The following is a 24380-nucleotide window of genomic DNA, read 5'->3' on the forward strand; positions in this document are numbered from 1 at the left end:
ACACATCCATCTTAACACGAAAAGAAAAATACTGACAGTTTGTTAGCTAACTTAATTTTTTATCAGTTTTCTTTTAGCTTATGTGTAAGCACATATTAAGTAAATTTTAATCCTGTAATTTATGTAAATACTGAAACGTATTGTTTACGCGCCGTAATTTTCAAAATCGAGATCATGAATAACAGCGCAGCAGTTGCTAAGAGGCATCGATCAAACTAAACCACGGTGATCCATTGTAGCACGGAGCTTAGTGGCCATCGGTTATTGGACATGGCTGGGCACGAGATTTGGCCAATCTAGCTGTGATGTTCGGGGGACGGACGATCCTCTCGTGCTATTGTGGGCTAAACGATCGCGTGATTTGAAGTGAGAGGCAACGTGTCGCGAGTGATTGGGTTAAGATTGAAGTGTAAGCTCAGTTGTTCAAAGTTATGAGCCCTATTTATTGGCTTACTTGATAAACTATTTTAAGCCCTCTATGTTAAAATGAAAGCATAAATGTAAATTACTAACGAGATATTTTGGGAAGAATTCATTACATTTAGAATAATTTTAAAAGTAATTTCATGTTCGAGTCAGTCCGATGGGGACAAAAATATGATTCGAATTTGATGTAATTGAAAGGATGTAAGTGATGCCTGCTAAGAAAGAATGTTCTTTGTAGTTGTTTGAAATCTATAAGACCCTAACAACTACTCGAGTAAACTCTAGTTAGTCTAGTAACCTAACTGGAAAAGAAATTGTGAAGAATCTATCTAGTATGAACTAAAAGTCTATATCCAACAATCCTAGAGTAGTACAACTATGGATCTTCAATCAGCTCTATCAGAAGCGTTTGAGGCCTGGCAGCCGAGGGCTCCAGAAGTCACAGAGAGAACTAAGTGCAGTATATTGCTGGAATGGCCACAGGATGGTCCTTTTGAATTTCTGAGTGGTGACTTTCTGTACAGGCTCGAGAGGAATGAGAAGATACCACCATGGGTGGTCGCTTATAGGTGAATATATTTTTTCTTTTTACAAGTTTTACAAATAATTTTGAAAATAATGTAGCCATAAGCTTAAGGTTGATGGGCGTAGTGACTAGCAGTCTTACGATAGAGCAATTTAATTGTTTATTATTCAAGAATACAACGTATTATACAGTATTCTTAACAATAATTTATTACTGCTACGAGAATTTGCTAAAAAACACTTTTATAAAGGTAAACAAATAGTTACCCTCCCGAAGTTTAAAATATTATAAGTATACAAAAAAAATAATGAATTAGTTTGCTGTAGGTAAATGTCATTTAAATGAAAATATTATACGCTTTTACAGTGGTGGCAAAACCTCGAAACTCATAGACTACCTAGCACCAAGGCACCCTTATAGATTCCGTCTCAAAGTGATTCTCAAAGCGACCGCATTGCCTTCGCTTTCACAAAAGGCGCTGGAACACTACGGCAGTCAAGATGCAGTGATAGAAAAGCTGAAAGAACTAAGAATAAATAAATCTAGTGAAGTGGTATGTGAAGACAACTTTTCTCGTGAAGAGAATACAGAAAGAATACAGGAACACAAAGAAAATCATACTCTATCAGATGATAAGTAAGTAAGGACAAGAACCAATATTTTGACAGAGGGGTGAATTAAATAGCATCAATATCCTTACCCCCTTACTAATAAAACTTACACGCTCATTGAACAGTGTTTTAAAGTGACGTTTTGTATGGAAATGTCACTTTAAAACAGTGATCAACAACTGTGTAACTTTTTATTAGTAAGGGGGTTAAAATTCAATAATAAATAACTCACTTAAGAAGAACTAGATTTGCTAAACAGTTTAGTTACAACCTACAGGATAGAGGAAGGTTCAAAATAGGTTACTGACTTGTTAGAATGTACGTAGACCAGTGTAAAATGACGATTTGATATCAGAACTTAAAAGCATCTTCCAAACACACTCCACTTCTGAGATTGATAGCAAAACAAGCCCAAAAACAAAATGAATGTGAATAGAGTTTGACAAGATGTAAAAATATGAAACTATTTTACACGTTTGATTGTGAAAGTGTACCTTAATTATTTTGTTGTCCACCTTTCAGGCCGCTACAAAAGCAACAACGCAAGTGGCTAGAGTCACAGTGGTCTGAAGAGGTGTGGACGAGTACAGACACGGATGGAACGTCAGCTGTTTGCTTCTGCATGGCTGTCAGGTGCGGGTATCTGAAGCAGGTTCTTATACTTTTTTACGTCAGGAAATCCTTTAAACTCATTAAATCTACTGGGTTAGGGACGACTAAGGGGTTATGTGGAACTCTCCTCGCCAGGGCCTGCCTACCCAAAAAACCACCGGAGCCCAATGAAACATTCGTCCGCACCTCAGTCTTATTTAGAAGAGTTGGCCTAATTATCCACGTTCAGTGTCCCAATTTAAAATTCAAGCTACACGACTAGTTCGAATATCCTCCTTCTACTACGACCTACTACGAGTATACTCATAAAAGATGCTCAAGTATTAATTATGCAATATTGAAATTGAAAGAGGTGCAGAATTTTCGTAGAGTGGAAAATTGGATAACCGGAGGTGGAATTGTGTAACGCAATCGTTTGACAGAATAATCGTATGTTATGAACTGTCAAATGATAACGATTGCTTTATTACACAATTCCACCTCTGTTCAATTGCTTTTATTGTAATTTATTTGTTGTGAGTAGGAATACCATTTCCAAATAAACTAATAATTAACTTAAATGTATGTCACAATGTATGTGGAGTGGAGTCTAAGGGTAAAGTCGTATTTCATTTTATTAATTCTACAAACAAAAGCCTCCCAATCCCTGTAGATCTGTAGTATACAAACAGTAAGCTATCCCAACATTTATAAAGACTTTATAACCTCTTCTATCATTGTAGACTAAATAATGCCCTCCTTTAAGCGAACAAAACATTCCCAAATGTATACAAAGACTATTGAAACATTTCAGATCCAAGTAATGCTGGAAGAAAAGCCATCGTTAATCGGGACAGTCAATTCCACTAATGGGTTCACACCGCTCGCGACGGCTGTCAGGAAAGGTCAGGATGCGGCATGGTAGAGCGCACGCCAAGTTAGTCTTTCTACTCCTGCAACTTTTGTGAAGCCAGACTTTAAATATTTTGGAGATAGTTGAAATGCAAAGTCTATAGTAGAGCCTCTTCTGCATATTTTGTCCGGAAAATGGTCCCAATAAAGAATCTGGTGGTTAAAATTAATATTTTTTATCTGATATTACGTAAGTTACTGACAGTTTTATCCATGTCACAGAGATAATATTTTGTATTGGTTCCTATTTTGTATATTAGTAGGTTTAACAAATCAAATTAATCTAAAATGTGTTTAGTAAGTAACGCTAAAGAAAATATTACTAAACTTCAAGTTTATGAAAACTTGGCCCGATTTCTGTAACCGCAAGTTCTTTCAGCAAAACCTATAAGCGATTAGAAAGCATTTCCAAAGAGAGCCGAGGTCAAAGCGCCGTCTTACAAACGTCTCGATCAAAATAAACATACTTTTTGCACATTTTAATAATACTCAGAAAAATTCGCCCCAGGTGGTTCACGTTTTAGGGATTAATTTTCCAGAACATTCCTCTTGACAATATTTTTTGTACCTGATATAAGCTTTGGTTCGACGTAATCAGAATTGAAAGCTTATTTTCCTTGAACATACTTGCTCGCTAATAAAATTTTATTACTATCTGATTTTTTTAAAGAGACGCTCTACCGGCTTATAAATATAGGACGTAATATTTTTACAGTAGCAACAGATAAAGTTTGTTACGTATTTCTAAATAAAATTAATTTAGCATTTTTGAATTTAATAACTAGACGTTACATTCCCTCCAATATGGTCGAGTGAAGCGATGGCTGGTTCACTCGTCATGTCTGTGAACAGGCGCTGCTGTCGGGGACTGGTCAATCCAAGTTATTCAAATTTATGTATGCGAGTCATTTCTACTAGTATCTTAATATGTAAGTCTAGATATTAGCACGTCACTACCTTGTTTAATATACCACGCAATCTTGTATACCCATTCTTATAAGATACACCATACAAGAATGCATGGTAAATTCAGTGAACTGCTCCTGAATCGAATGTACCTACTAAGATTTCGGGAGCGGGGTGGAAGCTTTTTAAAAAGGATTATATTTAATTAAACTAAGTGATCACGTCCTCGCCGAGTTGGAGGCGATTTAATAATGATTTAATATTGTGGCCGATCGCAGTCGTCCAGTACGGTGTTTACAATTTAGTTCTGCTGACACATCTCTTATGTGAATAACAATTCTACGAATGCTTACACTGTAGAGTGGAAAGTGATGACTTATCTTGTTTAGTCTAGAGCAGAGGGAGCTGACGGATGCATAACTCCTCCCTCCCTAAGTGAGAAATTATCGGAAGTTTCATTTTTATGAGTATTCCGATAATTTCGTTTACATAAAATTTTTACATGTTTGCGGAAGGCAATTAACACAATTAACATAAAAAGAATCAAAACTAATACAAATGTAAAGTATGTAAAATAAGAAGTGTCTGTTTCATTTTCACTAGCACTGATTGCTGCACTGTGTTTCAGGGCGTACGACATGTATTTGATTTCATCCAAATTGATTCCATGCATATTGAGTGCGCGTGCACCGGATAGCGTTGCGTTTACAGGTAGCTCGGGTAGGTGAATCACCGGTATACCTACTACTACTATTTATATTTATTTATATTAACCGGCAGACAGTGGTGACTGAGTTTGTTGCGGCGCTTCTTCTCAGCACTTGCCAAATGTTGGTCTCGAAGCGCTGGTAGGGTAAAAAGATTATGAGACATGTAGAGGCTCCTTAAGAGCAAAATGACGATTTGTAAGAACTATTTATTAGTCTAAACAAATAAAGAAATTTTGACTTTGACTTTGACTTTGAAAAGACATAGATAGGAGAATTCTATTTTCCGCCATTTCATAAACATGCCATGCTAATAAACTTTCTCATTCCTACGTGTCCCCCAGGAGACATAAACACAGTCCGGCTGCTGGTCTCGTCGGGTGCAGAGTTAGACCAGCCATCCGCGACGGGGCAGACGCCGCTGCATCTGGCTGTTCTAGGCAGCCATACCGCTATAGTGGAGTATCTGCTCGACTGGGGCGCTGACTTTGAGGTATGGACCAGCTGCCTATGTAAGAAATGTTTGTGTTCAGGCTCACTCCTATTACTCCTCCTATCCATTACCATGTTTCAGCTATTCATCATTTCAGCCATAGGACGTCCACTGCTGAACATAGGCCTCCCCCAATGCTTTCCACGTAGATCGATTGGTAGCGGCCTGCGTCCAGCGCTTCCCTGCTACCTTTACGATGTCGTCGGTCCACCTTGTAGGTGGAGGTCCCACGCTGCGTTTTCCGGTACGCGGCCTCCATTCCAGAACCTTGCTGCCCCATCGGCCGTCAGTTCTGCGTACTATGTGCCCTGCCCCTGCCAGCTATTATCGGGCATCAAACAAACGACCTTCGAATCAGCATTTCGATGACGACATGACAGTGTTAAAATTATGAATTTAAATTGCCGTGTAGTTTTAGGCAGAGTACAATAATAAACCCCTACTCTCCGCGTGGATGTCCTATGAAGCAACTAAGAGAAGGCCTCCATAGTCTATCTGGCCAGCATCAGGAGTGTAGACCAAATCCTCCTTTTGACTCTGTTAAATTATAGAGGGTCGTACTCCCACACTTAAAACCAAATCACTTGATGATGGTGTGATGGTTTCCCAGGCTCGTGACCTGAACGGGCTGCGGGTGGAGCACTATGCGGTGGACTCCTGTAACCTAGAGACCTTGCGGCTGGTGCTGGCTCGTGGCGGCGACCTGACTGCCACCGACAACAACGGATGGACGCCTTTATTCAGAGCGCGTAAGACATGTTTTATTATCATTTGATTCGTTCGTTCGTTTCACCCGAAAGNGCCGAAAGACGTTCACTGCTGGACAAAGGCGGGATTCAGATGGTCCAAGGATTTCCACAAAGACCGGTCCTGCGCCGCGAGCATTTGATTATCTTACTTCAATAAATAAATATAGATAATTGTCAGTGGCGGCTGGTGCATGCGTGCAGCGGCGACTTGTAGTAGAGTTTAACTAGCAGCCGCTGCAAAATTGAGACAGCGAAAAAACTTCAATACAGTTCTATATTTACTTCCCCATACTAGCAACCGTCGAAGTGAACGCAGATGGTTGGTTTCGCGGCGAAGGAAGGTTTGCTACTGTTAGAGACAGACACTACCTCACGTAACAGACTTATCCTGTCCAAGTTGTAAGAAAAAAATCAATTTCCGACAAATTGACTAAATCAGGCTTAAATTTTTTTAAGTAATGCCCTACCAAAAGAACAGTGTTTAATTTTCGTAAACCAATTAGCGTTAAGTACATAATAAGCTTTGACTTAAGTCCCATGTGGCTTGAAGACATTAATAAAATTCTTAAATCACATTAATTTACTGCTAAAAAGAAATATTGTTGGGAATAATCTATAGAGCTACCAACCTTATTAAAAAATATTACTAAAGCTGAAAATGTATTTAAAAATAAGTCTAAGCTACTTACTTTATAATAGGAGCAGTTGTGTGAAAACTAATTTTAATGTAAGTACCTACTGTCGCCAACAGCACGTCCATTATATTTTTTGTTGCAAATTCGTCCCTACATAACAGACATCAGAGTTGATGTGCTGTCATAAAGAGAGTGCTTGTTGTCCTGTCGTTGTACTCGTACTTAGGTTAGGTATCCGTTTTTATAGTGTGCCAAGGAGCCAAGTCTGAAATCATAGAGGAACTAGTACAGCGCGGGAGCGACGTGGAAATACGCGACCACGCCGGCCTGCCGCTCACCTCTGTTGCCAGGCTTTTGAAGAACAGACAGTGAGTATGAATAGAATAGTGCTTTTCTATTTTTGAGGCTATAGTCAGTTAATTTCATAATAATTCAGATGAACATAGGCGGTACGAAGTTCGCCAGGGCAGCTAGTTTTAATAATACGTACCCCTTGAAATTTAGTTAAATTTTGCAAAATCTTTGAGTGTTGGTTCTACTATGCTAAATTAGCATTGCCAATATGAGTTATTCGTAATAGAAATGTGTGGTGAAAATGTATTCTACTATCCGTTCGCTTTAAGTTTGCCGCTGGCGATATGACGTCACTCGAAGAGAATCGTCTATAACTATAACAAACTACATTTAAAATATTTTTTATTTATTAGTATTGATAAAAATTATGTATTCGCGTAAAATAAGACACATTAATTGCGTTTAATCACTAATTAATTGCGTTTAATCGCGGTTGGGAGAGGGGACGCGCATTCCACGGACCGGCAAACTTAGCGCGAACGGGTAGTAATGCATTATTGTTCGTATCGGGACTATTCCCACCTCTCGTTCCCACCACTGCAACTCCTGTGTAGCCAGGATCTACATTGTTGGTATGCCTGCAGCGGCCGCAGCCGGGACTCGATCCTGCGGCTTGTGGACTCGCAGTACCCGCACGAGAAGGCGCTCGCCAACTTCACGCGCCTCACCAAGAAGATCTACAACGTGCACACGCTTCTCAAGTGATCACGACGAGTTTATACGTCGACACAAACTATTAGCCTAGGCGCAGACCACCGACTTTTAGGGCTATATTTCACCGGGACACCATGGCGGCGCAACCAGTCGCCGGCTACCAACAAAATGTATACAGCTCTATAGAGAGTTACTCACCTGGTGTCCGTGTGGTTGCGCAAAGCTGCATACATTTTGTTGGTAGCNGCAGACCACCGACTTTTTGTTAGGCCGGTAGTTTAGTCGGACAGTTAACTATCGACCGACTAAGGGCTATATTTCACCGGGACACCATGGCGGCGCAACCAGTCGCCGGCTACCAACAAAATGTATACAGCTCTATAGAGAGTTACTCACCTGGTGTCCGTGTGGTTGCGCAAAGCTGCATACATTTTGTTGGTAGCCGGCGACTGGTTGCGCCGCCATGGTGTCCCGGTGAAATATAGCCCTTAGTCGGTCGATAGTTAACTGTCCGACTAAACTACCGGCCTAACAAAAAGTCGGTGGTCTGCGCCCAGGCTTAATTTTTGTAGCAATATCGCACGTATTCAGAAATGAAATCCGTAAACGAACTAAAGTCGCTGATATAGTCCGATGGATTAGCGAGCTGAAGTGACATCTTTTTTTTATGTGACAGGAGGCAAACGAGATTTACCTACAAGTTGGACAGACGATCTCATAAAGGTAGCAATAAGGCGCTGGATGCTGGCCGCTACCAACCGGTCATCATGGCAATCATTGGGGGAGGCCTATTTTCAGCAGCAGACGTCCTGTGGCTGAAATGATGATGATGATCGCACTTATTACTAACTAGCTGTCCCGGTGAACTTTGTTCCGCCCTAATGGCAATAAATAAGCAGACTTTTTTTTTATTTCGAACGGGATAAAAAGTATCCTATGTCCTTCTCCTGGCTCTAAACTACCTCCTTGACAATTTTCAGCTTAATCGGTTCAGCCGTTCTTGAGTTATAAGTGGAGTAACTAACACGACTTTCTTTTATATATATAGAAGACTACATAAGACGCCATCTAAGACCGCCAGATTATTGTATCTATAGATTAGTGCAGGCGGGTATAGTCATAGAACCACTGTTTATTGTAAGCCTCTATGAGGGTGACATACCTACTACATAAGACGCCACAGCGTTTAGAATGACGTGCCTTAGCTAAGCAGTCACCTATGCATTACATTTTTGATGAAAAATCGCACCCACGAGGAAGTGAAGGAATGAAGATAATGTCACGAGTCACAAACGCCGGGCGTGAAGACCTGCCTGCTACTTAGGCTCTATTTGTCTACCTACTTTTAATAGAAAAGTACAATTTTCTTTACTTATCTAAGCTGTAAAGTACATAAATCATAATCAACATGCTTACAATATACCCTAATTTAGAACTTATCTTTTTAGTAGGTTACCGTCCAAATAGTAAAAAAAACCGGCCAAGTGCGAGTCGGGCTCGCGCACAAAGGGTTCCGTAGCAGCAAATATAATAAACTTATTATGTCAATTTATACACCTGGTGAATGGAGCCTAAACTCTCCCGATATTTTGCCTTGTACTTTTATGTATGAATATTAATTTTATATATGTATTTATAAATATTCCGAGCTAAAGAGGTGGCAAAAGCAATGGCAAACAAACCACAATCAATAGTATTCGGTTGTCGCTGAACACTTGGAAACTGAATACATGACTCCGATAGATACGGAAACAAGGCTTTTACATATNATTATCAAAAGGGTGGTTTAATGCGAATTTGAAGAAAATATTTCACCCCCAAGGGTGGAAAATCGGGGATGAAATTTTTATACCCAATATTTTCAATTTTTAGTTTTTTTTTGTGTTCACGCATTTGAAGTCGGTTTTATTTTTTTTAAAAGTTAATTATATTTATTAGTATTGATAAAAATTATGTATTTGCGTAAAATGAGACACATTAATTGCGTTTAATCACTAACTAATTGCGTTTAATCGCGGTTGGGAGAGGGGACGCGCATTCCACGGACCGGCAAACTTAGCGCGAACGGGTAGTAATGCATTATTGTTCGTATCGGGACTATTCCCACCTCTCGTTCCCACCACTGCAACTCCTGTGTAGCCAGGATCTACATTGTTGGTATGCCTGCAGCGGCCGCAGCCGGGACTCGGTCCTGCGGCTGGTGGACTCGCAGTACCCGCACGAGAAGGCGCTCGCCAACTTCACGCGCCTCACCAAGAAGATCTACAACGTGCACACGCTTCTCAAGTGATCACTCGAGTTTATACTGTCGACACAAACTATTAGCACAGTGTGCTATTAGCCTAGGCGCAGACCACCGACTTTTAGTCGGTCGATATTTCAAAATCAAAGTCAAAATTTCTTTATTTGTATAGACTATTATATAGTGCTTACAACTCGTCAAATATTTTGCTCTTAAGGAGCCTCTACATGTCTCATAATCTTTTTACCCTACCAGCGCTTCGAGACCAACATTTGGCAAGTACTAAGAAGAAGCGCCGCAACAAACTCAGTCACTTTAGTCATTTAACTGTCCGACTAAACTATCGGCTTAACAAAAAGTCGGTGGTCTGCGCCCAGGCTTAATTTTTGTAGCAATATCGCACGTATTCAGAAATGAAATGCGTAAACGAACTAAAAGCACTGACATAACCCCCGACGGGTTATCAAGCTGAAGTGACCTACCTACAAGTTGGACAGACGATCTCATAAAGGTAGCAATAAGACGCTGGATGCTGGCCGCTACCAAGCGGTCATTATGGAAATCATTGGGGGAGGCCTATATTCAGCAGTGTACGTCCTGTGGCTGAAATGATGATGATGATCGCATTTATTACAACTAAATAAGACGTCACAGCGTTTAGAATGACGTGCCGTAGCTAAGCAGTCACCTATGCATTACAATATTTTTTATGAAAAATCGCACCCACTAGGAACTGAAGATAATGTCACGAGTCACAACACAAACGGGCGGGCGTGAAAACCTGCCTTCGTACGTTTAGGCTCTATTTGTACCTACTTTCAATAGAAAATTACGATTGTCTTTACTTATCTGAGCTGCAAAGTACATAAATCACAATCAACATGCTTACAATATACCGAAATTTAGAACCTATCATTTTAGTAGGTTACCGTCCAAATAGTAAAAATAATTAATCAATACTTATGTGCCTACGCAATGTACCTACGTTGCGTCTCTTCTATAGTTAGAAATTAAAATAAATCAAGAAAGAGTACATACCTGATTCCATTACTTCCAGCCTAAGCTTCCAGCACGACGGAAAAGCAGCAAAAGTCCACCAACAAACTTCTACCGCTTACCGCCAAAAGTTTTTGCTCCAGCACTTACAGTCAAGTCTAAACTAACCACATTAAATCAATATTTACACTCAATTATTGTTTTACTCGATAACACTAGAAACTTAAAATAAATCCATCACAAAATAAAATGTCATGCGAGACATTTTCACTTCAAAATAATAACAGAGTCCATTGAACCGCGTCGCGTGGCGCCGCGCTGTCGCCAAGTACTGTTCCATTTTCAAAATTCGGGTAGCGCGGAGTCTATGGCTGAGTGGTGAAAACGAAAACTTTTTACTGACAATATTGAGGCAATGGAATCAAGTTTTATAAATCGCTTTTTGTAGGAAAAAAAAATTAACTCTGTATGTTATGGTCACTAAGAAAAATATTTCTCCTAAAATTAAGTAAATTATTTTATCATGACGATGAGAAACTAAATAAAATAAATTTAAATCAAACTCTTTATTGCGTAAAGGTAACTTAACTCTTCCTCAACGTCTCGTACCATGCAGCTTTATTATTCTCTACTGTAATAAGAGCTCACACCACCAAATTTAGAAAAGTACCACTGAGTGGAAATTAGTTATTCACCAATATTTTGTAAGGAATCAAATAAAAGTCATAAAAATAAAACACTAATTTATTATTACAATAAAAAAATATTTACAAAGTCCCTAATCTAACGGAGTATTGAATTGCATTATGCGTGTGAAGTGGTAACGGATGTTAGTACAACCAAGAAGACACCGACGGCCGACAGTTCCAACGCAGTCACCTTACCCCGAGAGTCGAGTTACACGAAATGCATTAATGGCAAGGCTTACAGTTACAATAAATAAGTTACTAAACATTAAGTCAGAAGAATGCTTTTAGAATGAGTAATACTGGATAAAATTTCCAATGCACTGATAATCTGCTTGAGGACGCGGTCGCTCGAGGCCATTCAAAATCCATTTGGCTGTCGACAGAACTTGATGACTTGGGAGGGATCTGTTCCTCTACTTCCCCCCTCTCGAACTGGGCTGTTTTCGACTCTCTTTTGTTTCTGATCGCGGGCTCATCATCCACCTCTTCCTCGTATTCTTCTTCGTCATCTTCTTCATCGTCGTCAGATTTTTCATCTTCTTCATCTTCTTTAGGATCTATCTTAACTTCATCTTTTTCACTAGCTTCTGGTTTTAAATCGTCCGTTATAGACTCGTCATCTTTGTGGAATGAATTAACTAGTTTGAGACGTGTAGTTCTTGTATCAGGTAATGCCGGCGTGAGTTCTTTTGCCATTTCTGTACTAATGGGAGTTCCTACTATTGCTGGTATCTCACCTTTGAAAGGTCCAAATTGAGGCGTTTTTAGGAGTTGTTCTGAACTTGTTGGTAATTTAGATGAAAAAATATTTTTAGTGCTAGGTCTTGCATTGGGTATGGTGGTCAGAGTGGCGGCAGATACTAACTTGCCGTCGTATGACGTAAAAGTCATCCCTTCAGTCATTGAAAGTCTTTGTGACTGTTCTTTAGGCAGTTTTGGGTCAGGTGGCAAGTATTGTGGGCTGACTTTATTCGATTCCATAACCATGTCTGATGTCACCTCTTTGTCCATATTCTTTTTACTAAACAACGCATTCAGTTCACTCTCCGTTCTCACGTAGACGGGGTGTGGCCTGTCTTCCTTCGCGTGGTTGCTAGGGAAAATCTCTTTAGTCTTATCATCTGCTGACAAAAGATGGTCTTCAGGTGAGGGTATGAACATGGGTTCAAAAGATTCTGTAATTTTGTCACTTGGATAAGCGTGATTGATGTACTGTGGAGCTTCTTCGTAGTCTTCCTCGACATCCGTGTCCTCTCGCCTGTTTGCGTTGCCTTCTCCGTCATCAGTTATACGATCTTCACCTGCCATCAATGGCTCTCTGATTATCGGCTTGAACCCACTCTCAATAACAATAGAATCTGGCTTAAATCCAGTGTTAACAGCTGGCTGATACGTGGAATTTTCGACTGATTCTCCCATAAAGTCTGAAGACTTGATTTCATTTTGCGCCTGCTCTCTGTCATTCTCAAACTGATTATGTTTATGTTGATTATGGTTATTTTGAGGATGAGATTCCTTAACTGGTTTTGGCTTAGTCTGTGTGTGGATATTGTGATGCTTAGTGTGAGTCATTTGCTGATCTAATGGAACAGGGTTATCCATTGGCTTACCCAAAATTATCTGTCCCGGTTTACTCACAAATGTCTGTGGTGGTGAACTGTGTTGCGGGGTGGTATCGCCTGCACCCGGTAAAGTAATTTGACTTCTCACGACTTGGTTCATAATGATATCCGGCTGTCCCAGATTCAACGTCGGGGCTTGCAGATTGAAATTCTGTGGGTGCGCGACGCCTGTTAAGCCTGGTTTTCCAACAACAATAGACTGCACTGGCCCATCCGGTATTTTAGGCCCATGCTTTTGAGAATTGTGACCAAACGATGGCTTGGGATGCGATAGGGGCGGCATAACTTTCATGGGTGGAACTCCTGGAGGCATCGGCCGGCCTTGGTTCATAGGTCCGCGGTGTTTGGGCGGCACTTTCTTGTGCATACCATTGGGGTTGTGGGGGCCAGGCATCTGCAGCGGGTAGTTGTTTCCTTTAGGGAAGCCAGGTGGAGGTCGACGAAGTTTGATTTCTGGGGGCACCGGTCGTCTGAACGGTGGTCGTTGACCTCCGGGCTTGTTCATCTGGTTGGGGCGCATGACAGACTGCAACGTGAGCGGCTGCTGGTTGGGCGGCAAGAAGAAGGTTTCGGGCGTCCGGCCCACGACGTACTCGTCTCCCTCTCTCACGGGGCGCTCAGGCAGGAAGGCTTCGTTGACGTCCTCGTGGACGCGGTACTGTGTAGGGGTCCTGGTCTGGTTGCGGCGCATCTCGTCGCGCATCTCGCTCTCGATGCCCTCGACGGCTCGGATGACCTCCTTGATCTGCACTTGTGACACGGGCAACTCAAACTCCTGCCGCGGCGGCGCGTCTCCCTGGCGGCCACCGTCGCCCTTCGACCTACTGAAATCGTCATAATTCGGTTTCGCTTCGATTATTTTCTCCACTTTCTGGCGACGATCTAGAAAGTTTTGGTCGGGCGGGAGGCGGCTGCGTACCTGAATGGACTCCTCGCCGCGCAGGTCGTCGGGCGCCGCCACGCGCTCCTCCACGCGACTCTCCTCGGCCTCCGACTCGTCGCACTCGTCGTGCACGTTTATCTTCCAGCCGAGGTGTCGGTGAGTGAAACACTGAAAGGAAACGCATGTTAATATCCCATCGAAAAGCTTAGTAACACATTCGGTCACCGTCCGCGAGTATAATCATGAATGGGTCTCATGCGAAACAGAGAAGACTTGGAAGGCTGAAACAGAAAACAGATAGTAAAGATTATTTACACAGAGCGAGCGCATGTAGTTTGTGAAATGATGTAGTGTTTGAGAATGGGCAACAGCGCCCCACAGAATAGTTTTGAAATATGAAATGTAAGAAAGTTAAGTAATATTTAGCGCATATACAATACTAGCGGCCGCCCGCGACTTCGTACGCGTTTTTCCCGCTAATTCCCGTTCCCGTGGGAATTTCGGAAATTCCTTTCTTAGTGCACCTCTACGGTACCTAAGCTACGTTCCTTCCAAATTTCAAGTGCCTACGTTTAGCCGTTTAGGCTGTGCGTTGATCTGTCAGTCAGTCAGTCAGTTTCTCCTTTTATATATTTAGACATTGCTGAATCGGCTCCTAATTTGGTTTCTTGATGTGGTAAAATGTATGTACAAATGTTGTTATGAACATCAAATTATGTGACCCTACTTATACGTCTAATCTAGGACGCCACAACATAAAGTAATCATTCATTAAAGGTAGCAGTCCAAGATCATCACAAAAGTATGTTACTCCTTAACAATCTGTGCTATATTCAAAACGTGCTTGAAGCAATGAAACTAAGCTTTTTTTGACAAGCTATTAATCTCAAAACTGCAGCCAAGTGCGCTAAAACAGAAGTGCTACCTCCAATCCAACATCAAAGCGGTGATCCAAACCTGGTAGTAGACGGTGTCTGGGGTGTTCCTGTCAGGGATCCAGGTGACGACGCCAGGGTTGCCCTCCTCGCAGACGAGCGTGAGGGAGCGCTGGTAGGCGCCGAAGCTGGGGTACTCGTCGGCTTCCGGCCCGTTGTTGTCGGGCGTCCAGTTGCACAGGCGGCCCACGCCGGTAGGAATCAGCTCGCCTGCTCGAGAGCGCCGGACGCCAGCGTAGATTTCTATGCCCTGAGTAGAAGATAGAAATTAGTTAGTGGTTCTCGCTCGTGTGTGGTACTTGGGTGAAAGAGAGCAATTTCATACGCCATAATTGGTGAGTGACTATTTTGTTCTTCTAATGTTTTAATACATTAACACGTTTTATTTCCGAGATATCAATACAAAACTCTCCCATAGATTCAGTATGGTAAAGACGCAACTTTTTCGCCTTATCGACTAACTTTTCATATTTTTCAAAGCTACTAAAAAGTATGATTTACCGGTAACTAGGTAGGTACTTTAAAATTATTTGTGTTTTCAGGAGTATAATTTTGTGTTCTTTTAGAGAAGGAAGTATTATCTTATAATTTTGTTTTAGGGTGTCTACTACTCAAACGCAAAGCCATACCTTCTTCTCCTGGTCGTTCTTATGGTAGTATCCTCCAACAGGATCATTGGTGATGTAGAAGGGATGGTAGCGCGCGGGCACGGAGGCGTCGTGGCCGCCCTCCACCACGAAGGTGTACTTGCGGCCGCGGACGACATTGATCTCCGGTATCAGCAGCCCGTTGATGTACCACGATATGCCCCAGCCCACGTGGCCTAGGATTACAAACGTCATCTATCATCATTTTGTCATTTTACATCATCAGATCATTTAATCCCCTGACAGAGCACGAATTGCGGCACATATTTCCTATGAAAAACTTGGACTGCACTGGGTGGATTATTATTGCCGGCAAGCTGTAGATCCTGGATGTACAGAAGATACAGCAGCAGGAACAAGAGGAGATAATAATCCCGTGCAGAAATACGACCCTTTAATAGACCAGAGGTAAAGCGTGCCTACATTTCAAAAGCAATACAAAATTAAAAGAGTGACGAAATTGTCGGTCGATCGCATAGCTGTGGACAGAGCGGGATTCGTTATGGAATTCTTTGGGGGAAGTCCTTAGCACCTGCTCTTGTCACAAAATATCTATAAACAAATTCCAAAATGATCAATACTGACCAGTGATGGCCGAGTATCCTTGCTTGCCGCCAGTAGGTCCCATCTGCGCGTAGAACACGCCATCTGGAGGCTCGTAGCACTGGATGGCGGGGATCTCCCAGGGAACTGCCTTGGCCACCGGCTTCGGCGTCGGCACGGGGTTCGGCTTGATTACTGCTGTCTGTAATTAGAACAAATATTTTAAAAACATAACCCTCCTTCTGGCACAGTCAAGTAAAAATTAAAAGCAATGGAGACTTAGTTAAAAAATATGTGGTGCCTTACATTAATGTTGGACATTATAAATAACTTGAAAAAATCGAACTGCCTAAGGCGGGAATTGAACCCACGACCTCCGCTTGCCGGGCGACTGCTCTTCCAACTGAGCTACTTAGACACTGGATGAACCCGTCGAAATTTTCAAGTGTAATACGCTGTTACAGCCAGCGTTTGTTTCATCAATGTTAAGTATACCTCTTAACGCTAAAAATTTAATAACAATGTTGGACATTCTGAAATTCAGTGAATCCACGTGTCCACTGTGAAATTCAGTGATTCATGATTTCCATAAACTAATCAAGTTTTCTGTGAAGAAAACTTCACTTTCCAATTTCATAAGGGCAGTGAACAGTGAACACCCAGTCAATTATTCACTTATTGACTGTCAACAACCCAATAAAATTTGTACTTATATTTGCCATCTCTGAACTGGTCGCGAATGTTTCATACGAAGTTATTGCAACATCTTCAAATATTATGTAGTGTACCTAGTTCTAGATTATTCTCAATTAAAAATCAGCAGTGGACGTCCTATGGCTGAAATGATGATGATGATGATGATGATGAAAAGACTCTCGCCACACTCACGTTTTCCTGGACAGGTCTGCTATGATGCTGCACTTCTTGTCGTGGCGGTTCAGGTGCATGCTCCTCCTCGCCCTCGGGCATGGGGCAGTTCCACACGGGCGGACGACCGAACTCGATGAACTTGTCGCCCTGCGAGAAACAACATCACATGAAAGTCTATACTTACTGAAAATGCAAAAGTTTGATGTGGAGTTAGACTAACAGTACCAATAGTATCTGGCAATCTTGTAATTCAAGCAAGTTAAAAATTGACTTAGACTGAAGTGCCCAGTATCTTGAACATTACTTACGCCCGTATTCACAAACGATACTTGCTTAAGTGAAGCAGCAATAGAATAGAGCTCTATGATTGGTTCGTATGTCACCCTGTGCGTCCACGCGCGCTGTGAGATCTCATAGTAATGTTTGTGAATACGTGCGTTACTTTGCAATCATTTAAGTCAAATCGCTAACTTACGTACTCGTACATACAGTCAGCATCAAAGAATTCGTAACACCCAAAGTAGCCAAAATGTTTGCAACACAACTTGTGTTGTAAAATTTTTGGACACGTTGGGTGTCACGAGGTATTTGACGATGATTGTACTCGTACACACCTACATAACCAGTTCGGTCTCATTAAGTGGCTTTATAATGTTTAAAAATCTGTGGAGGTTTATGAGTGCGACTTATTTTGAAGTAGAGAATCAAGATGAGAGATGATATTTGCCGTTGGTGCTGGTACACCTATCGCTCACCTTAGTGAAGTGGTGGTTGTAAGACACCTCGCGATATCTAACCTTGGTGAAGTGGTGGTGGTAGAACACCTCGTGATGACTCACCTTGGTGAAGTGGTGGTGGTAGGACACCTCGTTGCGCGAGTTGAGCGGCCCTAATGCCCAGACAATAGGCTGCGAGGCGTTAGTGAGCACGGCGCGGTCCAGCTCGTCGGCCGCCCGCAGCGCGCGCTGGTACGTCACGATGGAGTAGCCGTTCACCAGCGCCGCGTTCAGTAGGCGCACTGAGTTGGTCTTCTCCTGCAGGTAAGATATCATTTAGCAATGGTCATTGGATAAAACTTTATTGACTTAAGACCAAACCTCTTTCTTATTTCCATTTAGACGGAATGTGCGAAACGAATATACCTCTTTAAACAGCAGCTAGGGCTATTTTGATTTTTGCTCACTGGTAGGCAACACGGTCAATAGAAAATACCTCATTCTACAGTGGCGTCACATAAGTATAGTGACGTCAAGTGAACTAGTGAGCACTTTTATTCATAGGTAACTAACTGATTTTGAAATATACAAGAGTTGGATGGAACATTACATTCATAGTTTGTATAAATAATGCTTATTATTTTGATTAATTAATGCCATCATGGCCAATGAGTCTTCTAGTTCTTCAAACTACTTCTTTCTAACACTCCTGAAATCAAGCATTTAAGCTAGTAAACGCATCACGTGACTCACCCCAAGCCTCTCATCAGGACAGGATCCTCTAACTCCCGCGCACTGGCTCTTAGCATCGAGGTAGTAGTCCACGGCGTATCCCTTGAGCGTGTCCTTGTCCACCCACGCCACCGCCACGTCACTGCCCACCATCTGCGAGTGCGCCGGGTCGCCAGATATACCGAAGGACATGTACTCGCCGTCCTCTGTGGGAATAAAAGACCATGGAAATGGGTGATCAATCATCTAAGGCTGTCGTCTCCTATAAACGCAGGCCGCGTCACAATGTTTACTATAGAAATGTACTGTTGTGGTCTTTTTCAGACGTTGACGTCGGCATATCGCGTCGTTAGAAACATTTGACGCTGATGCTGATGGCTGAAGCCTCGTATAGCGTTTAATAGACCGTACCCTAATGGATTAAGGAACTTCTGATGAGCTCCCGTAACATTGGCGGAACAGTGTGATAACAATGGTGGAAAACAAAATCATCGTCATTTACAAAAGAAGAAAGATTTATGATGAAAAATTCGAGCTGTGCTACTTCTGGTGCTATTGGTTCAAAAGGGATGTGGCTGTGTTTCTTGAGTTAGACTTACATCGTTAATCAGTGGACTTCTACTGGCTGAAATGGTGATAAGAAAGAAAGAAGCTAGTATAAAAGGCCCGTTACCGAGTTTAGCGACGAGCTGCAGCACGATGCTGTCGCCGGCTACCGCCCAGCGCACCTCGAACGCCAGCTCGTCGTGCAGCACCTCGCAATTCAGCTTCGACTGCAAACAAAACGATGCGTCAGTAACCACCACTTAGGTACGTTATTCCTCCGGCCCCCTCGCCGTAATTTACCACCTTATTCCAAAAACAGGCCCCTTCTATCTTCAGAGAACCAAACACAGGTTAACGTGCCATCCCTGCGTTTATGCGAATCCGAAGTCATCATCGTCATTACCCAACTACGCCAGAAGGAGGGTTATTTAGTCTCTGTTGCAGGAGCACAGCCCTAACTATTTACCTATTTTCAGAGACTGACTAGAACTAAAACAAAAATCCTTAGTAAAGTACCAACACAAAATACCTAAGTATGTATTAATATCATGTATTATTTGCAGTAGATAGGTAGGCACTAAATAAGTATGTTTTCTTCTTTGTTCCTTTACCTATTTCATTTGCGGTTTTCCACGTTCTATGGATCATATTAATGTTTACCAAATTTACCAAATTGAGATTATTAAAACTACATACATATTGCCTTTAGCTTGATACGCATCTCGTCATTGTATGTAAAAGATCATAGTCTTGTCTCGTTAGAATCACAACAACAACGCATCCTGTACCCCAACCAACAGTGCGGCGTATAATCCTCAGCCCCCATAGATCACGGCGGGAGTAATTCCTGCCCTCTTAATATCTGTCCCTGTTCTTTAGAAACGTTGCGGAGGCAAGATGGATGCGGCGACTAAGAGCGAGTGGACGCTCGTGGGCAGCGGCTGAATGCCTGGCCTTAGGACTAAACCGACTACAAGCGAAGCTAGAAAACTACAGATTATACTGAGTACTTCTCTTTGAAGTCCTACTCAAAAATAACTGATTCTGCCTTTAGCACTGCAGTGCATTGGAGCGCGTTTTGTGTTTACTGTTGATGTTGATTGGCTGTGTCGCGATAAAATAAAATGATTTCAAATAAGAATTGATGCAGTAATTATTACGTGAACATTAACATTATTGGTGATTTTTATTAGTGTTAATACTAGTAACCGACTAATTTTGTTTAATACATTTTAAAACTGTCAATAAAAGTTGGTTGATGTCTGTTAATATTAAAATTTATAACGTTATCTGGGGGCACGGCAGTGCCCCCACCAAGTCGAGCAAAAAAGCGGCACGGACGTACCATCCTTTTCTCGAAGCAATTCAGGCCATTTTCGACCGCCAGTAACTTCGTTGTGGATAAAACTAGAAGGCTGAATTTTCATTAGCTATGCAGGCATTGTAAAGACACGGTATATTTAAAATTTCATTCAATTTGAACCAGTAGTTTAAGAATTATAACGGGTCAAAGTTACTTAATTTTGTCACTCACTGACTGACTCACTGACTCACTGACTCACTGACTCACCGATCATCAAAACTCTAAGGCACTTCTAGCAGACCTAGAAGCTTCAAATTTGGAATATAAGTAGTGTTTGGTGTATGAATCAAGGAAAAACTAAAATATTTGGGGGCACAGTAGTGCAACCGCCAAGTCGAGTAAAATTTTTCAATTTCGGTCCAGTTTTCTAGATACATAACTGCTGTCTACAAAATACAAAAAGAAATGANCCTACTGAAATCGTCATAATTCGGTTTCGCTTCGATTATTTTCTCCACTTTCTGGCGACGATCTAGAAAGTTTTGGTCGGGCGGGAGGCGGCTGCGTACCTGAATGGACTCCTCGCCGCGCAGGTCGTCGGGCGCCGCCACGCGCTCCTCCACGCGACTCTCCTCGGCCTCCGACTCGTCGCACTCGTCGTGCACGTTTATCTTCCAGCCGAGGTGTCGGTGAGTGAAACACTGAAAGGAAACGCATGTTAATATCCCATCGAAAAGCTTAGTAACACATCGGGTCACCGTCCGCGATATAATCATGAATGGATCTCATGCGAAACAGAGAAGACTTGGAAGGCTGAAACAGAAAACAGATAGTAAAGATTATTTACACAGAGCGAGCGCATGTAGTTTGTGAAATGATGTAGTGTTTGAGAATGGGCAACAGCGCCCCACAGAATAGTTTTGAAATATGAAATGTAAGAAAGTTAAGTAATAATTAGCGCATATACAATTACAATACATTGCTGAATCGGCTCCTAATTTGGTTTCTTGATGTAGGAAAATGTATGTACAAATGTTTTTATGAATATCAAATTATGTGACCCTACTTATAGTATTAATCTTATCTAGGACGCCACAACATAAAGTAATCATTAATTAAAGGTAGCAGTCCAAGGTCATCACAAAAGTATGTTACTCCTTAACAATCTGTGCTATATTCAAAACGTGCTTGAAGCAATGAAACTAAGCTTTTTTTGACAAGCTATTAATCTCAAAACTGCAGCCAAGTGCGTTAAAACAGAAGTGCTACCTCCAATCCAACATCAAAGCGGTGATCCAAACCTGGTAGTAGACGGTGTCTGGGGTATTCCTATCAGGGATCCAGGTGACGACGCCAGGGTTGCCCTCCTCGCAGACGAGCGTGAGGGAGCGCTGGTAGGCGCCGAAGCTGGGGTACTCGTCGGCCTCCGGCCCGTTGTTGTCGGGCGTCCAGTTGCACAGGCGACCCACGCCGGTAGGAATCAGCTCGCCTGCCCGGGAACGCCGGACGCCGGCGTAGATTTCTATGCCCTGGGTGGGAAATTTGAAGTTAGCTACTGGTTCTAGCTAAAGAGTAATTTTATACGCCCATTTGGGGTACCTATGTGTAATACTTGGATAAATGTTTGGACAAAAAAGAATGAGACATGTAAAGAGCATTTGACGATTTTTAAGCAGTCAATGCAATCAAAGATAATTTTGATCAGAGTAATTTCATGAGAGTAGAAATTTTACTTCTGTATTTTTAAAACAATGACGCTAGGTCTTTTTATTTCTGAGCTATCAATACAAAACTCTCCCATAGATTCTGTATGGTAAATACGCAACTTTTTCGCCTTATCGACTAACTTTTCATATTTTCAAAGCTACTAAAAAGTATGATTTACCGATAACTAGGTATGTACTTTAAAATTATTTGTGTTTTCAGGAGTATAATTTTGTGTTCTTTTAGAGAAGGAAGTATTATCTTATAATTTTGTTTTAGGGTGTCTACTACTAAATGCAAAGCCATACCTTCTTCTCCTGGTCGTTCTTGTGGTAGTATCCTCCGACAGGATCATTGGTGATGTAGAAGGGATGGTAGCGCGCGGGCACGGAGGCGTCGTGGCCGCCCTCCACCACGAAGGTGTACTTGCGGCCGCGGACGACATTGATCTCCGGGATCAGCAGCCCGTTGATGTACCACGAGATGCCCCAGCCCACGTGGCCTAGGATTACAGACATCTAATTTCAGGGCTGGCCAACTTGATTAGACATAAGATCTACTGTTTACTAACGAAACCCCGGGCGATCTATCATCACTTACATACTTCTTGAAATCTTAAATGAAACAGCATAGTTTAGTACACAATCATGTAGTATTTTTTGCCTTGCCACGATCGACTGGACTTATATTCGCGATCGACCACACCTGAACTATTTAATCATCATTTTGTCATCGTTTTACATCATCAGGTCATTTTATATCTCGCAGGAGCACGAACTCTCGGCACAAATTTCTCCCGTGACAAACTTGAACGTCACTGGTTGGGTTTTTATGGGTTCTCAAGCTGCTGTAGATCACGGCTACACAGGAGTAGGTATAGTCCCGTGCAGATGCAGGACTCTCAAAATCAGAGGTAAATGGAAGATATTCGCCTATAGTCCCCTCGCTTATCAGACGGGTTGGGGATGCTTGATTTTCGCCTTTTACGATACCTACCATGACAAAAATCATATTCTACTCTGCCAGAATAATACGAGATTTATGAGATTCAGAATAGTATCCGATTTATCAGAAACTATATGTTATTCCACTCGGTGAATCAAGGACCGACGCAGTCATCGATCGGTCGCATAGATGCAGCCAGAGCAGGATTAGTAGTAGAAATCTTCGGAAAAAGTCTTTAGCACCTGCTCTTGTCACAAAATATCTATAAAAAAATTCCAAAATGATCAATACTGACCAGTGATGGCCGAGTATCCTTGCTTGCCGCCCGTGGGTCCCATCTGCGCGTAGAACACGCCATCTGGAGGCTCGTAGCACTGGATGGCGGGGATCTCCCACGGCACCGCCTTGGCTACCGGCTTCGGCGTCGGCACGGGGTTTGGCTTGATTACTGCTGTCTGTAATTAGAACAAATATTTTAAAAACATAACCCTCCTTCTGGCACAGTCGAGTAAAAATTAAAAGCAATGGAGACTTAGTTAAAAAAATATGTGGTTCCTTACATTAATGTTGGACATTCTGAAATTCAGTGAATCCACGTGTCCACTATCTATTATTCAAGCTCGTGATTGCCATAAACTAATCAAGTTTTCTGTGAAGAAAACTTCACTATCCATTTCATAAGGGCAGTGGACAGTGGACACCCAGTCAATTATTTACTTTATCTGTCAAACCAATGAAATTTGTACTTACATTTGCCATCTCTAAACTGGTCACAAATGTTCCAGAAGTTATTGTAACGTCTTCAAATATATTATTAAATATGTAGCTAGTTCTAAATTATTCTCAAGTAAAAATCTCTCGCCACACTCACGTTCTCCTGCACTGGTCTGCTATGATGCTGCACCTCTTGACGTGGCGGCTCGGGCGCGTGCTCCTCTTCGCCCTCGGGCATGGGGCAGTTCCACACGGGCGGACGACCGAACTCGATGAACTTGTCGCCCTGTAAGAACAATATCAGATTAAAGTCCATACTTACTGAAAATGCAAGAGTTTGATGTGGAGTTAGACTAACCTAAGTCGGTACCAATAGTATCTGGCAATCTTACAATTCAAGTATGATAAAAATCGACTCAGACTGAAGTGCCTAGTATCTTGAGTTACTTACATAATGTAAGTAATGCAATGAAATGAAATAACGTAAGTAATTACTTTGCAATCTTTTAAGTCAAATCGCTAACTTACATACTCGTACATACAGTCAGCATCAAAGAATTCGTAACACCCAAAGTAGCCAAAAAGTTCGCAACACAACTTGTGTTGTAAAATTTTTGGACACTTTGTGGGTGTCACGAGGTATTTGACGGTGATTGTACTCGTACACACCATACCACATAACCAGTTCGATCTCAATATTAAGTGACTTTATAATGTTTGAAAATCTGT

The 24380-nt window shown here is 41.9% G+C and overlaps 2 protein-coding genes across 5 annotated transcripts in view; one reads left to right on the forward strand and one right to left on the reverse strand.

Moving 5' to 3' along the window:
• The first annotated feature begins 804 nt into the window (after positions 1 to 804).
• On the forward strand, positions 805 to 7615 carry LOC114364443 (ankyrin repeat and SAM domain-containing protein flippy). Its single transcript, XM_028320613.1, has 8 exons — positions 805 to 995; positions 1319 to 1588; positions 2086 to 2215; positions 2969 to 3059; positions 5024 to 5172; positions 5783 to 5921; positions 6804 to 6924; positions 7495 to 7615. Exons 1-8 carry the CDS (start codon positions 805 to 807, stop codon positions 7613 to 7615), a joined length of 1212 nt encoding a protein of 403 aa, XP_028176414.1.
• A 4000-nt stretch (positions 7616 to 11615) lies between these two features.
• The window catches only part of Skeletor (DM13 and DOMON_DOH domain-containing protein skeletor), an 87728-nt gene continuing 74963 nt past the window's right edge, over positions 11616 to 24380 (reverse strand). Inside the window, exons 7-14 of one of the 4 annotated variants that reach the window (XM_028320603.1) lie at positions 19113 to 19212; positions 18461 to 18645; positions 17831 to 18025; positions 17010 to 17138; positions 16164 to 16323; positions 15561 to 15754; positions 14954 to 15181; positions 11616 to 14164 (exon numbers count right to left, since the gene is read on the reverse strand). In XM_028320603.1, coding sequence (XP_028176404.1) covers positions 11762 to 14164; positions 14954 to 15181; positions 15561 to 15754; positions 16164 to 16323; positions 17010 to 17138; positions 17831 to 18025; positions 18461 to 18645; positions 19113 to 19212 — 3594 coding nt within the window. In that variant the 3' untranslated portion in view covers positions 11616 to 11761. Of the gene's footprint in view, positions 14165 to 14953; positions 15182 to 15560; positions 15755 to 16163; positions 16324 to 17009; positions 17139 to 17830; positions 18026 to 18460; positions 18646 to 19112; positions 19213 to 20767; positions 20990 to 21589; positions 21818 to 22300; positions 22495 to 23232; positions 23393 to 23808; positions 23938 to 24380 lie in introns of all 4 variants that reach the window. The other 3 variants (XM_028320606.1, XM_028320604.1, XM_028320605.1) reach the window with 3 other exon arrangements.

Source organism: Ostrinia furnacalis, unplaced genomic scaffold, assembly GCF_004193835.3.
Source record: "Ostrinia furnacalis isolate ACB-3 unplaced genomic scaffold, ASM419383v2 OfSCF7415, whole genome shotgun sequence".
NCBI lineage: Eukaryota > Metazoa > Arthropoda > Insecta > Lepidoptera > Crambidae > Ostrinia > Ostrinia furnacalis.

What these genes read in the sequence shown, in the direction of transcription:
- LOC114364443 (XM_028320613.1), top strand. Translation starts at nt 805, where the DNA reads ATGGATCTTCAATCAGCTCTATCAGAAGCGTTTGAGGCCTGGCAGCCG. An exon ending in CATACTCTATCAGATGATAA is followed by an intron (nt 1,589 to 2,085) that starts GTAAGTAAGGAC and finishes TCCACCTTTCAG; the next exon opens with GCCGCTACAAAAGCAACAAC. An exon ending in AGGCTTTTGAAGAACAGACA is followed by an intron (nt 6,925 to 7,494) that starts GTGAGTATGAAT and finishes GTATGCCTGCAG; the next exon opens with CGGCCGCAGCCGGGACTCGA.